The 15,019-nt window shown below is 39.3% G+C and overlaps 1 protein-coding gene across 1 annotated transcript; it reads right to left on the bottom strand.

The window, feature by feature from the left end:
• Positions 1-4,264: 4,264 nt before the first annotated feature.
• On the bottom strand, positions 4,265-14,999 carry LOC137277377 (galactose-1-phosphate uridylyltransferase-like). Its single transcript, XM_067809083.1, has 10 exons — positions 14,885-14,999; positions 12,064-12,233; positions 11,297-11,372; positions 10,178-10,356; positions 9,271-9,327; positions 7,934-8,056; positions 7,540-7,672; positions 6,583-6,666; positions 6,221-6,375; positions 4,265-5,278 (listed from the first exon to the last, which is right to left on the bottom strand). The coding sequence occupies exons 1-10, from the start codon at positions 14,904-14,906 to the stop codon at positions 5,219-5,221; spliced, it is 1,059 nt and encodes a 352-aa protein (XP_067665184.1). The 5' UTR covers positions 14,907-14,999; the 3' UTR covers positions 4,265-5,218.
• Between the last annotated feature and the right edge of the window lie 20 nt (positions 15,000-15,019).

Raw genomic sequence — 15,019 nt, 5'->3', positions numbered from 1 at the left:
AAACACATCTTCTTGTTTGGTTCAATTTCACAACATCAAACTGCTTGTCCAGAAATGAAAATGCTGCGCATGACGGTGGACACACGTGCTGCCGTCAACTCTGTTTCCCTACTCTCGAAGAGTGACGACACTCTGTTATCGTTATCATCATAGTGATAACACCCGTCACATCCCGTGACCCCGCTAACAGTAAACACAAGTGCTTTCAAGCCTGATATAAGTGATACTCTCTCACCAGGGAGCTGTCTGTACGTGGCAAGATATTACTGACACTCCATATCTTGAGTACATGTGGTAGAGTCGTGTACATAGTAAATATGTTTTATCTTTTAGCTGATTAACTTTAACATGTTTGCAATAATGTTATTAGGATATTTCAGGCAATACAGAAATAAATAGCTATTCATTGTACTAATTTCAGATATATGAACCGGTCGTCCTCACTGATTTTATACATAATCAAATCTCTCATTTCAGGCAGCATAAGACAAGCAGTTGTAATTAAAGTAATATCATTAAAGCTCATTTCTTTTGAGAAGTTATTTCATTGCTTACGTCCCCTTCAGTATCTGGTAGTACAGCTAGCAATCAAAGTATATGCGTAGATATTTCAGTGACTGGCTAGCTTTGAATTTGGCGTCCTACATCCCAACCCTTTGTTTCCAGGTATGTTTTCTTGCCACTGCCTCTTGCACTTGGACATTTGGATAGACACAGGACAATCAGTTGAATGGGTTAGTTATTTTATGTTCTTTTTAAGCCATTGTAATGTAAATAAAACAAGAGCCATCAGAAGATGACACATCCCCCCTGCCCCCACATATTTGAAAGGACAAATCATCTGAAGGTTACTTGATGTTTCTTAGACTAAGTTTGAATCATTTCCATGGAAATCGTGAGAAATATAAATGCCATATATCTGTAAACAGCAAAAGGCACCACTTCATGATCTGTCTCATATATCTGCCAAGATCTACTGAAAATATCAAATAGTTTTCGAGTTGTGCACTGGAAATAAAGCCAATCCCTCCCTTTTGAGACTAAGTCTGAATTGTTTCCATGGAAACTGGGAAAAATAGACATGCCAAAACTTCGTAAATAGCAAAAGGCACCACTTTGTGGTCTGCCTCACATACCTAACAAGTTTTGCTGAGAGTTTTCGAGTTGTGTTCCAGAAACGAAGCCAATCCCTCCATTTTGAGATTAAGTCAGAATCATTTCAGTAGAAACTGGAAAAATGATAAATAACAAAAATGTGCAAATAGCAAAAGACTAAGTTTTGCAGAAAAATATAGAACGGTTTTTGAGTTCTGCTCTGGAAACGAAGACCATCCCTCCATTTTGAGACTAAGTCCGAAAAGTTGCCATGGAAACTGAGAAAATAATAAATCACAAAAACCTGTAAATGCCAAAAGGCACCACATCTACCATGTTTTACTGAGAGATATTAAGAAGTTTTTGAGTTCTGCTCCGGAAACGAAGCCCACTCCACCATTAGACTAACACCAAAATGTTCCATGGAAAAACAAAAAAATTAAAAATGGCGAGAATCTGTAAATAGCTAAAGGCACACCATAGGTTCAAATTATATCTATCAATTTTGGTCAATATTTAACAGTTTTTGAGTTATGCTCCGGAAACAAAATGATTACGGATAGACGGACAGACAGATAAGGTGTCGACTATAAAAGGCGCTTTATGTGATTATATCTATGTCAGATTAATATTATGTCTCAACATGTGTGTGTATGAGAAGAGTGTCTGTGTGTGAGAAATATTATATTTGATCCCATGTGTGGTTTTGTTGATTTGGTAGTAATTTGTATTGTTTCTCACTCAATTGAAAATAGTTTAGATGAAATATTTAGATGTGTAAATTGATTAGTACTCATGGTATGTTTTACATCAGGTTGATCTAAGGTTATTAGTCCCATGCCAGGACAACAACATCCCATGTGGGAGTCACAGGGTACATATGTTTATATGTATTTGTACAGTAAAAAGTATACATATATTTATATATATTCTTTATGGCATAACACATATTCATTGTTATAGGCTGTCAGTTTGTCATCAGTATCAGTTCATTCAGCGAAGATACAGTTGTCACCCACTAGCCTGCACCATCGTGAATACCTTCACAAGACCACTTTGATGGCTACTGCATACATGCCATCAGCTGGCCAATCCACTGATTCTAGGTTTGAATCCCAGGTCAGTACTATTTATGATAGCTTTTTCTACTGTTTGCTATTTCCTCGGAGCTCCCTATACAATCAGACAGAAAATGTCTTTATTTGGTTGACTGCCTTACCAATGGTATTTTGGGCAACTGACCTGAACAGCAGTAATTATTATACGAGGGTTGGCTGAAAAGTTCTAAGCCTCACTGTGAAAAAAAGTTACAAAGTCCACGTTTGTAATTTATTTTTCTACATAGTGCCTTTCCAAGTTCACACACTTTTGCCAGCGATGCTGCAAGGAAGAAATCTTCTTCAGCTACCCTAAAAAAATCAGTCACAGCGGAGCCAAATCAGGTGAATAAGCGCATTGTCTTGGTGGAAGAGGACACCTTTAGCGATCATCCCTCGTCGTTTGGCTTTGATTGCTTCTCGCAACTGGTTCAGTAGATCAGCATAGTATCTGCCGTTGGTAGTTTGACCTTTTTCAAGATAATCAATGAGCAGAATACCCCTGGAATCCCAAAAGACTGATGCCATCACCTTTCCAGCAGAAGGAACAGACTTGGCTTTTTTCGGAGCTGGTGAATCAGGATGCTTCCACTGTTTTGACTGTAGTTTTGTTTCTGGTTGAAAGTGGTGTATCCAGGTCTCATCCATGGTTACAAATCGTGCCACAAAATCATCGGGATCTGCTTCAAAACGACTCAAATTGTCAAGGGACGTCTGGAACCTGACACGTTTCTGTTCTGCTGTCAAGAGCTTTGGCACCCATCTTGCAGAAACTTTAGTCATTCCTAATTCGTTGGTGATAATATGCTCAACCCTCTCATGAGAGATGCCCACTACACTAGCAATATGTCGAGTAGTCAATCGTCGATCATCCATCAACATATCGAGCACGTGATGTTTTCTGGAGTGGTTGCTGTTGAAGGCCTTCCTGAGCGTGGGTCATCATCAAGGCTTTGTCTGCCACGCTTAAATTCTCCGGCCCACTTCTTTACTGTGGAAAATGAAGGAGCATCATCCCCTAGAGTGGAGACCATGTCAGCATATATCTGTGTTGGGGACATCCCTTTCTTTTGCAAGTACTTGATGACTGCCCTGTATTCAGTTTTATCTATTTCTGATGATTTCAGAGGGTAGGTTTACCAAAAGAGCTGTAGTTGAGATGAAACTATTAGTACGTTTGTAGTTCTTGTGTCTGTGATTCACTAAATGATTGTCCTCATTGGTGGCAAACACCTGTCTCTACCTGGTGGGGAAAAAACACTCAGGCTGAGAAGTTTTCAGCCAACCCTCGTATATCCCAAGAATAAAAAGTTAAGTGCCTAGGTTCATCTAGTAACTGATCTGGGGATATCATGATCATTTGTATTTACAATTAAAGGGAATATTGTTAAAGATGTGATGGAACTGCCTTTTGGTGCAAAATAATTATTGCTATCATACATATACAACACTATTAAACCTAAGTTACACTTGTCAAAAAGGACAATCATGTGACCATGTAACAGTCATTTCTGATTTCACATTTGTTCTAGTTAAAGAAAATGTCTGCTTTCCAAAAGCGCATATATCCTGTTTTGAGTAAATGATAATTTCAACTAAGGTTCTTTAGTTATTAAATTGAAAAGTACTAAACCAAAGTATAATAATTTTGTTATCCTTTTATTGAAAAATTCCAGTCAGACAACCTATATTGGCAAATGCACTGGGTGGCGCTTAACTTTTTATTCTCAGCATATATGTGATGTTGATTGTGAAAAATACTGTATTACATCATAACATATGGACTGTAAATGTACAGATTTGGGCCTGGCAAACCAGCTGTGTCAGCAGAATTTATGCTAAAACCAAATGGACTGAAAACACACAGATTTGGGCCTGGTAAACCAACTGTGTCATCAGTATTTATGCTATATATCAGCAGAAGCAATGATTCATGCAGTCAAGAAGGGAAGATACACAATGTAACCATTCTCGGAGTAAGTCATCTTCCCATACATGCATGGGGTGTATCCATCCCTACCACACAGCTCAAGACACTCCTTCAAAGCCTGCACTGAATAACAAACCAACCATCAGCTAATTTATTCTTTACTGTGTGTAGAGAATGTAAAATACATAAATGAGTCTTGATAAATAATTTGGCGTGAATATTTCCCTGGTTGAGTTTGTCAATAAGGACATGAATGTTATGGACAACACTCTCATAAACCCATCCTTCTTGTTCTGAAGTTATTGCTCTGTGAGATTACATTGTCAAACTTTCTGCAAGGAGATTCAAGTCTATGAGTATGACATACAAAACACACATCTCAGAGCATACAAGTTCCTGTATATATAACAAATATTAAAGCTTTCCATTCCGTGAAGTGACTTTGGGTACGGGCAGTACAGCTTTGTACAGTATTTCAGTTTTAAGGTTGTCTTAAATGTTCACCATTTTGTGCCATCCATCTTCTGGTGTAGCACTGACAATCCTCGGAATACAAATGGAATAACTCTGAGATTCAGTCCGTGATACTAGTATCCTGGCATTCATGAGATGACACTGTAGAACTGTCATCAAACAAATCCTTCAGCGATATCTCCTGTCTCATTACAATCAGATCTTTGTGCACACTACAGACAGCTTGAAGACACCTATGACACACATCAGATCCACCTTTCACACAAGCAGACCGTAAAAGTAGAAGCCTGAATGTTATTTGAAAGTCTCTAACAGTCATCAGGTTTCCCTTAGGTACATGACGGTTAATCTAAGAGTAACAAAGCATTACACTAACTCTTGATTACCACCTGACTCTTGACTTGCTAATAACTACCCATATTATCATAGATACAGTTTCATAAAACATAACAATATCACTTCACACCAGACAAGTGTCTATGATTAGTGAGGCCAATATTAACATCCCTTGGCAGTGTTCTCCAGACTGTCACGCAAACAATCAGTTCACACCACTACAACACATCTACACAAGGCACAGCACCTTCCTCCTACAGTCAACTACAACCAAAACACTGCGTCATCATGACTTTTCTGTCAGCTTATAGTGAACTTCAGATAATGCCCGTAGTTTTTCAGCAGCCTGTGAAAACAAACATTGCAAATACTGAAGTTTGAACATTCAAGTTAAATATTTGAGACATGATGCCACTCTGTAGCTGACACCCATTGTTACTATATTATCGATCAAGTTCTGATATTATTAACATCTAATAATACATGAATACTCAATTCCTTCCAGAAAATGGTCAAAGGGTAACACCTGATATCTGGAATTACACTTTCTCAGCGAAGTAAAAATTGTAGACTCTTTTGGAGTCCCATGTGGATTTTGATGGCGTAATCACAAATATAACATGTTTCTGTCCACAAGCACACAAGAGACTCTGCATGCCATAGTGCAAACGTAATGGTCGAGTCGTAAATATAACAGCAATATCTAAAATCACATCGGAATTTTATAACCAGAAGCTTGGATCCTACAATACATGACTGGCCACACAAACACCTCCTGGAGGGAAACAATAAAACTCATGTATAACTAATTTCACAACATAAGATCATGCTTTACATTCACATATGAGCCTGCTTTGACCAAAATCAGGCACTCTGATTGTCCAACCTTTTAACGGGAAACCAGGTTCTATGAATAGTCAACTTCTTTGTTGCAATGAGTGTGACGTTTCACTGTAGGTACTAAAACCATTACCAATCATCACTTGCTTGATAACGGTGTTAGTACTTTCACCAAAATGTTGCATTCTTGGCAATAAAGACGACTGTACATAGAACCTGGTTTGCCTTAATTTTAACAACTTCTAAAATGCCTGTCAAAAAGTTCAATATTTTGTTTAAGTTATTGATCAACCTGTTCTGATTTGTGTTCCCCTGCTACTGTAGAAACCAAGTTTTCTGTTGTAAAACCTTCCAATACAGTTGACTGCATTTACACTGCTATGACAGTTCTGACTACAGTTCAACCCATCTGTTCTGCTGTAACATTCCCAACAACAGTTCAACTCACCTGTTCTGCAGTGATATCCCTTTGAGACTGGGCCAGCATCTCATACCCAACCATGAACTTTTTCACTGCTGCTGACCTCAACAAGGGTGGGTAATACAGTGCATGAAGTTGCCAGTGCTGGTTGTCTCCCTTTAGACGCTCTCCAGTGGGTGCACCTAAGACAAAACATGAAGATTATTTAATCATAATCAAGCAATCAGTAGTGACAGGACCAGATGCAGGCAGTCTAAACCTTCCTGTCCGGTGAGAAACAGACTGTTTGCTTATAACACTGAAATATCCTAAACATAGATTCCATTCAATATCTAGTACATCAACATTTCCAGTTATTATAATGCCCGATAATGTCTGGCAATACTCACCATGCCAACCCATGGAGTAGGGAAACGACACCTCAAACATGTTGTCATACTTGGAAAGCAGTTTCTTCATGATATCTGCTAACGCTGTAACCCAAACACAATATGTGAGTGGACTGATCACAATAGTCCAGCTATGGTGGCCTGGAAATAGTCAAACCTGGATCAAAAAAACAAGTGGCTGCTATCTAAATGTGCTACAGCCTCCGATAAAACACAATGAACTGTGTCACACACGGAGTGAGTGAGGTAGTTTGGTTTTAAGCCTACTTTAGCAATATTCCAGCAATTTCATGCCAGGGAACGCCAAAAATGGGCCTCACGCATTGTACCTATTTGGGGAATTTGGAATTGAAACTGGGTCTTCAGTGTGACAAGTGAATGCTTTGACCACGCAGCTACCCTACAACTCTCTGTCTCACAGTGATATTCTAATGGGCAGACATACTGAAAGGACACCTTCTGCCTTGGATTCACGAGGAAGATCAACAGACAGGTGATTACACTGTCTGGCTATTCACCCGTTATAACTGAACTATACTCAAGAAAATCCACAAATAAAGAAAGATTTCAGCTGTCAGTAAAAGACGATTGGAATCTTGTTGCCAAGGATACTGTTGCCCATGGTTTCAATACCTGAAAGACTTACACAACAGTTTGTTGTCTTTAGTTTCATAGCTTAATTCTAACCTCTAACCTCATAGCAATATTCTAGCTATGTGACAGCTGCCTGTACATACACTGAACCAATAAAAAAGATAATGACCATATTGTCACAGAGTCTGCTGTTGTATATTCTTTAAACAAGTGAGGTGAGCTACTGTCCCCAGCGTCTCTACTGGGTAGTCATCAATAGAGATGTGCCGTTCTTATGTGACTGTATAGTGATGTTTTCTCTACTCTGGTACACTGGTAGACAATATTCCCTCAGTGAAAACACTTTGTTCAGCCACAACTCACAGTCTCTCTCTGCGTCTGTGAGGTCTTCAATTCGCAGGACATGACGTTTGGGCAGCAGCATTGTCTCATATGGCCAGACTGCCCAGTAGGGAACAAGCCACACCCAGTGGTCATTCTCCAGCACAACACGCTCCTGAAACAACATGAACACTAGGAAAAAACCCATCATTGTCCACAACTTCATCGCAAAACAACAGAAAAGACAGGAAACAACATATTGATCATAAGATCCAGACACAACATTCTACAGCACATTATCCCCAAGGAAACAGAAATACACACCCTCCAAAACAATCCTGTCCAAGTAATGCACAGGCCATTACATGGATTCTGCCAACCGTTGCATTGACTGTCTGGTCTTAATTCCTATACACAGGCAGAGGTGACCACTTACCTTCTTACTGAGTTCTTTTTCCACATAATCCACCAGCATGGGCTTCTTGTACTTGTCATAGAATTCCTTCTGTGTCTTGTCCTTCACAGACAGTTCATTGGGCAGGAAGGAGCTGCACCATACCTGCAATAGGGCTGATTACTGACACCTGGAATAACGCTGATTACTGACACCTGGAATAACGCTGATTACTGACACCTGCAAAATAGGGCTTTTTACTGACATCTGCAACAGGGCTGATTACCGACATCTACAACAGGGCTGCTTAATGACACCTGCATTAGGGTTCATTACTGACACTTGCAACAGGGTTGACCACTGACACCTGTAATAGGGCTCATTACTAATACTTGCAATAGGGCTGGTTACTGACACCTGCAATAGGGCTGGTTAATGACACCTGCAATAGGGCTGGTTACTGACTCCTGCAATAGGGCTGGCTACTGACTCTTGCAACAGGGCTGGTTACTGACACCTGCAACAGGGCTGGTTACTGACTCCTGCAACAGGGCAGATTACTGACACCTGCACCAGGGCTGAATACTGACAGCTGCAACAGGACCAATAACTGAAAGTGCTGCTATGACTTGTTGTTTAATGCCACACTTACTTCTTTCCAGATACTGAACAAATGACCACACAATTCAGTCACTCATATCCTCAACCATGCCCCATCAGTGGACGGAAGGATGACACAATCACTTGGGTCACACAACCTGACCATCCAATACACTACATTTCCCCTTATGATCAGGATTCAAGAAAAGGCATCAAGTGAAACCAGTCAGCACTGGAATTATGCTCACAGACCAGGTATCATACACTGGAATCCAAACCCATGCAGATTGTGAAGCAGATAAGGAATGTCTACATACAGAGATACAGTGCCTCAGGTCACAGTGCCATCTTGCTCCGTACCACCTGGGACATGGAGTCTTGGATTTCCCCATATATGTATGTTTACAAGACGTACAGTCAAAAGCAGCCCTTCAGTAGACATGGACTATGAATTACCAGGCTAACAAAACTGGAGTGCATTTGCTTCATTATGTTTAATGTACTCAGTAAACTTCTAATCACGCCCCTCCAAAACAGCACTGTATACTTACACACTAGCCACCTACTACAGTGAACTTTTAAGGATTGACATTACTATAACATTGCCATAATCCATAAGCACCTGCATATAGATATGATTGTAGTTTATGAGACAATTTTTTTCAAACTTTTATCATTAATATTTGGCACTTGCTAATCATGACAGGAATCAATCATCTATCTTTTGAACCACATCTGACTGATTCTGTTCTTTGACAGCCTCAGGCTACTATGGTTACCTGACAGTGAGGGTGAGGGTTGGAACAGCCCATCATTGCTCCTTTGTTCTCAAACAGCTGAAAACCAAATTAATATCATTAGTGTTGCATATCTTATAGTATCTTCCAACTTCAGTGTTGTGTAGGTGAGACAATGTTATTTGATGACATTCATCAATAAGCATGCTACGTCACAGCGTTCCACAATCATGGTAGATAATCAGTTCAAGCCAAAGGAGTGACATAGATGGTAGCATGAAGGTTGGTGGTGTCCCAGCATCCTTACACCCTTAGTCAGTTGGACCTTAGAGTTTAGTTTCATGAGGCATTCAGCCATAGTTAAAGGACCTAATCTCAATCAGTCACTCAATCACTCAGTTCAAGTGCAAACTGGACAGCATAAAAATGTAAGGATGTTGCGAAACCACCAAGCGTCTTTCTACCATCTATGTCACTCCCTTGGCTTCAGTGTCACTATCACAAGGACAGTACCATTACATGTATCACAGAAACTTGTGATCAAACACAAAATACTGTGGCATGTTATTTTAAAACTGTCAACAAGAATACCATTCAATTCCCATTGAACATGGAAATCTCAACTACAGATTCACCATATGTTTTTTTTCAATACGAATTATGTCTTGCATGTTTTATCTGAAAGGATCTTGACTACATATGGAATAGCACCCAACTTTGTCCTTACATTCCAACTATACTAAGAACAGGGAAGAGTATTCAAGGAGATTCTTGACAAGTATCACAGTCATCACTTGTAGACAGAATGGTCAATATGTTGCATCACTGTCCTGGGTTGTAAAGCTTCAAGTGGAATGGTGAGCTATAAGGAGCTATCCTGGTCTGGAGATAAGGTCTATGAAGGACTACCCCACAACTAACTTAAAGGCAACCATACAGATGTCGTCACCTGCACCCACAGGAACTTCTTGCCCAGGTCCACATTCAGCTCTGCCCAGGCATCGATGACCTTCCGCACCTCTGCGTGGGACATGATGGGGAGGGTGAGATCTGACCAGGGGTGGAAACACATCACCTTACAGGTGCCATATGCAGGTGCTGCCTGAAACAGTGGGTCGTCGCTCGGAGCTGTGGACAGAATACAAGACACACTTCTCAAGTGATGACCTTGAAAACTGACATTGGCAAACCATCACAGTTATCATGGTTACCACTGGGATCTAGTGGAAACAAAATCTTGCGTTGTCTGTGAGGACCTTACTGATGATGGTGACAAAGGACAATATGTTCAAACCACAATGTGTCTGATTCATGGAACTGCATCACTTTCAGTTCTAAAAAACATGCATTATATTTCCGACCTTCACAAGAAATTACATGCAAATAACATTTATGCATAACGCAATATTGAACTTAAACATGTCCACAGTGTAAAACTATCTTCAGTGGTACAAGGGAGACAACCCAAATTAGCATGTCCACGTGAACTTGGAGCAAACAGGCTTTCCATTGGCCAGTCACGCTTGAACTGTTCTGCCATAACGACAGACAGTGGGTTATTTTCTTACGTAAATTCACGCCATTATCGTGACTGTTCTACATGCTTGTACTAAACTTAAACATTTCTAAGAACTTTTCACCTGAACAGTTACTAGTACTTTATGCAATGTTTACAATATCAATCAACATGAGCCATGTGTCTTCAATCAAACATCTGCCCATAAATGTATGGTCTTAAAACAATTTGTCTGAATTTGTAGCAATTTTAAGTACTACCCTGCATTATTCCCACTACTGCATAAGTGATGACCAGACTGAACTAGGTAGCGCAGCAAGGAGTTATAGTGTTCATAGCATGCAGGGATATTTGATGCTTACCCAGCAGCCTTTGAATCTAGATGCCCCTAAACATTTCACATTAAGTGTTGACAACAGACATCATTGTGTCATCCAGACCTTGAAGAATGTTCTGCTTGGAGCTCAATTCCTGTTAATTACATGTGGAGCTAATATGATCAAATCTAAATCTGTACAACCAGTCTTAGATAGAATATACACATGAACTTACGGGGAGCAGGACCCTCTTCAAGCATGGCTGGGAAGTCATTCTTAAACACGTAGGTACTTTCATAATTTGCGTTCACCTGAAATAAATAGACAGAGAGACCAGATGCTGACTAGATCATCGACATGAACAACATCCAGGTGTGTAATTACATACATCACTATTCCAATTACATACATCACTATTCCACAGGGCAACAGGTGATGAAGACATTAGTCATGTTGATGTTTTCCACTTTGGTGAATCACACAGAAAAAAACAAGGATTCAAACTCAGGACTAAGATATCCTGGATCAGAGAAGGAAGGAAAACAGGAAGTGGTGGTACTCTGGGGCCAGGCTACTGGACTACTGACCTTGAAAATAGCTATAACAAAGTAGACCAACAAGAAGTCCACCAAAGTAGAAAGTTGAACAGCTTCTACTTTCCTGCCTAACCCTGCACTGTATGTACTGATCAAGACATACTGTGATGGAGCAGTCATTGTTTCATTGTAATTCAAAACGTTGCTGAGTAAGCAGTACCTGGATAACAACTTCTGTACTGCACTGGGCAACGTTGTAATGTAGATTCTTCCACTGTTATCAAGCTGCTAGTATTATCCATAAAGCCTCTCTTTTTTTGTGCATTAGTCATGATTTTCAGACAAACAGGGGCACAAGCCATTAACCTGCTATCCTAGAAATAGTGGCATGTATAATTATTACATACTGAAGAAAGACAGAAAACATCCCTGCACTTATAAATTCTATACAATGTCATTAACTCACCTCTCCATTAGACCGAGTTGCTCCTGGGCACAGTGGGTTCTTGGGGTCATGTCTTGGCACCTTCTCTGCTTCCAGTTTCTCAACCTGACCTTTCCATGGTCTCTTGGCTCGATGTGGGGACACGAGCACCCAGTCTCCACGAAGAGGGTTGAACCGTATATGTTGATGTTCTGAAAAAACAGTGTTGAGTTTTATCTTGGTAGACTTGAAGACGATATAATATCACTGCCTAGACAAAACATATAAATGTTTATTAAACATGTAAAATAATAACCTAAAAACATCATGTACATATAGTTATTATTGGTATGAAAAACATCTTTGACAGATGCTTATGAAAGATACTAGAATAGATCTGTATCCATTTCCAGAAGGAGTCAAATCACACTTAGTACTGAGAAAAGTCTCCTGCAGAAGTACATTATTACTTTCTTTCAGGGGCAGTGGAATCGCCTTATGGCTAAGTGTCCACTCATTCAATTCCCCACATGGGTACAATGTGTGAGCACCATTTCTTGTGTCTCCTGCTGTGATATTGCTGGAATACTGCTGGAATATTGCTCAGAGTTGCATAAACCTCAACTCATTTATTCTGTTCATTTCAGAATTGCCATGTAGCAGTGTATTAGCAGCACAGGTCTTTAGTCATGGTGTCTCAGTTGAATGTACATAATAGAATGAAATTATAGTATTTATTTCTGGGTAGCATGGGTATGACTCCCATCCACTGTTAGGTTGTGAGGCCATTGTATGTTTTGATACTTATGCAAGGGTACATACCAAATAGCACTGGTGTACATTTCCTATTGATACTGAAATAACGATTCTTGTTTATTCATAATAAAATTAGTTGAGAAGATGTACGTAACTAGTGCTGTCAGAGAACAAAAATTTACTGTTTGCAGACCATATACTATAATCTCGACAAGTGTGATGTGAGTTTGGCACTATTCTCAAAGTGAATAGTGAAGTGAAGCCATCAGGTGAAGTTTATACAATAAAGAACTGCTTATATTGATAGTTAGTGCATTGGTGTGGGTAATGGTAAACGTCATATCACAGAAAAAACATCATAATCCTTCAGAGAATTCAGGTGAAGGAGTGAGTGATAACATATTTAGTCAATAAAATGTGAAGTTTGAGATACATTATTACTAGAAAAGATGATTTACCTCTGAAAACACAATTAACATTTGTTCTTTGAACAAAGTATGAGATTTTCACAGAGGAAACTTCATGTCAAGATGTGGGTGTATTCGGTCTGTTTTAGGAAACCAACGTAACAGGCTAACGTTTCACACTAATTGTCAGTTAATCCTTTGATCTATGTCTACTTTTTTGTCTACTCCACTTATCTTTCTACACCTCCAAGTGCACTTTACCTACCATTATATTTACTCACCCCGAATATCAGATTGAATAATTATGTCCAAACACAGGAAACATGTAAATGGCTGATTACAAAACCATGAGTGAGCCACACTGTGATGAGATAACGCTACCAGTAGTAGCATGACACCCTCAGGGGAGTTGAACATTATTCAAGTTAATCACAACAAATACACAGATGGAAGGTTTATTGAAGAGAGAAGTCACTGTTGCATGAAATTTGCTTGCAAAACGATTTGTTGCTGTTTTGTGTACATGAACTGAATTTGATTGTTACAACAACTAAAGCAATGAGCTTCACGCCTTTGTTGTATACTTAACTGCATAGCTGCATATACAAACTAATTACATATCTACACACACGAACAAATTTGCAAGTTGAAAGGTTTCATAAATCTTCATAAAGTCATGCATACATGACATTTAATTGATAACAACTTTTTGTAATTATTTAATCCCTACATTTTAGAGCATCCTTTGGCTCCTTCATCAGGTGAATACTGAGTGCAAAGAGTAAACGTATAATGTATAATCATGACAACACATGGTGGGATTCATGTACAAAGATAACAACCAAAATGACAAGCTGAATGAGATAGGATTAAAGTAGCAAGCTATCAGTGTAATAACGAAAGAAATTATCCGGAAGGGGCTCAATTACGGATGCTGATGTATTGATGAGGAGTTGACTTGTGACGCAAACAATATGGCAGTCAACATGTGCACTGTGATAGAAGACATGATTATAGCTCAGTGGAGTACACACAGTGAATAGGTAGATGTCTTGGTCTCTCGTAATGTGGTTAGCATCTTACTTCAGATTTCATTGCTCTCTTGGGGTTTCCTCTTTTTCCAATGATCGATGTTATCCAATCAAATGTGAAGAGTTATCGGAACAAGGTCATACCCTACTTGTTCGAAGCCCAGTCTTCTTGGGTACTTGGAGATAATTAGGATCAAAAACCTAAGATCAGGGGATAATTAAAAAAGCACTATTAAGAAAGCTGAAACATTGTTTACCCTAAAGGAAATTATCTTTTCCATGAGTCAATCTAGTAAATCATTCCTTTTTTTTTAATGTAGATGCAGCTCAGATATCAGAATGATAGATACAGCCTTAAATTCAAAACTATGAATGCAATCACACTATCTCACTATGTGATTGAATAACGGTAATTCATACTTCTGCAAAAACATTATGCTGCCAAAACGAAACAGATGCAATAAATCTGATGCACAGATGGCACAAGATTATTATCCTTTGGACTTGACTGGTGACGAATACCACGAGAACAGGGGTGGGGTAACACGATGACGTTTCACTTATTACTATTCTATCATGTTTCATCATTTCCATATTGACACATAAGTAAATACACGCTATACTTCATTCACTAAGAGCGCAAACCAATTTTATAATTATCAAACTAACCGACTGGATCAAAAGCAGACATTGCCAACCAATGTATTAAAATACACCGATATATCTTCAGTTGTCGAGAACATAAATGTGAGTGGGTCGAGGTCGGGTCAAAGGTAAAAGTCGCGCACCTGTTCCGCTTCCGTT

This window comes from Haliotis asinina, chromosome 3 (genome assembly GCF_037392515.1).
Source record: "Haliotis asinina isolate JCU_RB_2024 chromosome 3, JCU_Hal_asi_v2, whole genome shotgun sequence".
In the NCBI taxonomy this organism is placed as follows: domain Eukaryota; kingdom Metazoa; phylum Mollusca; class Gastropoda; order Lepetellida; family Haliotidae; genus Haliotis; species Haliotis asinina.
This window is presented reverse-complemented; position numbering and strand designations above follow the sequence as displayed.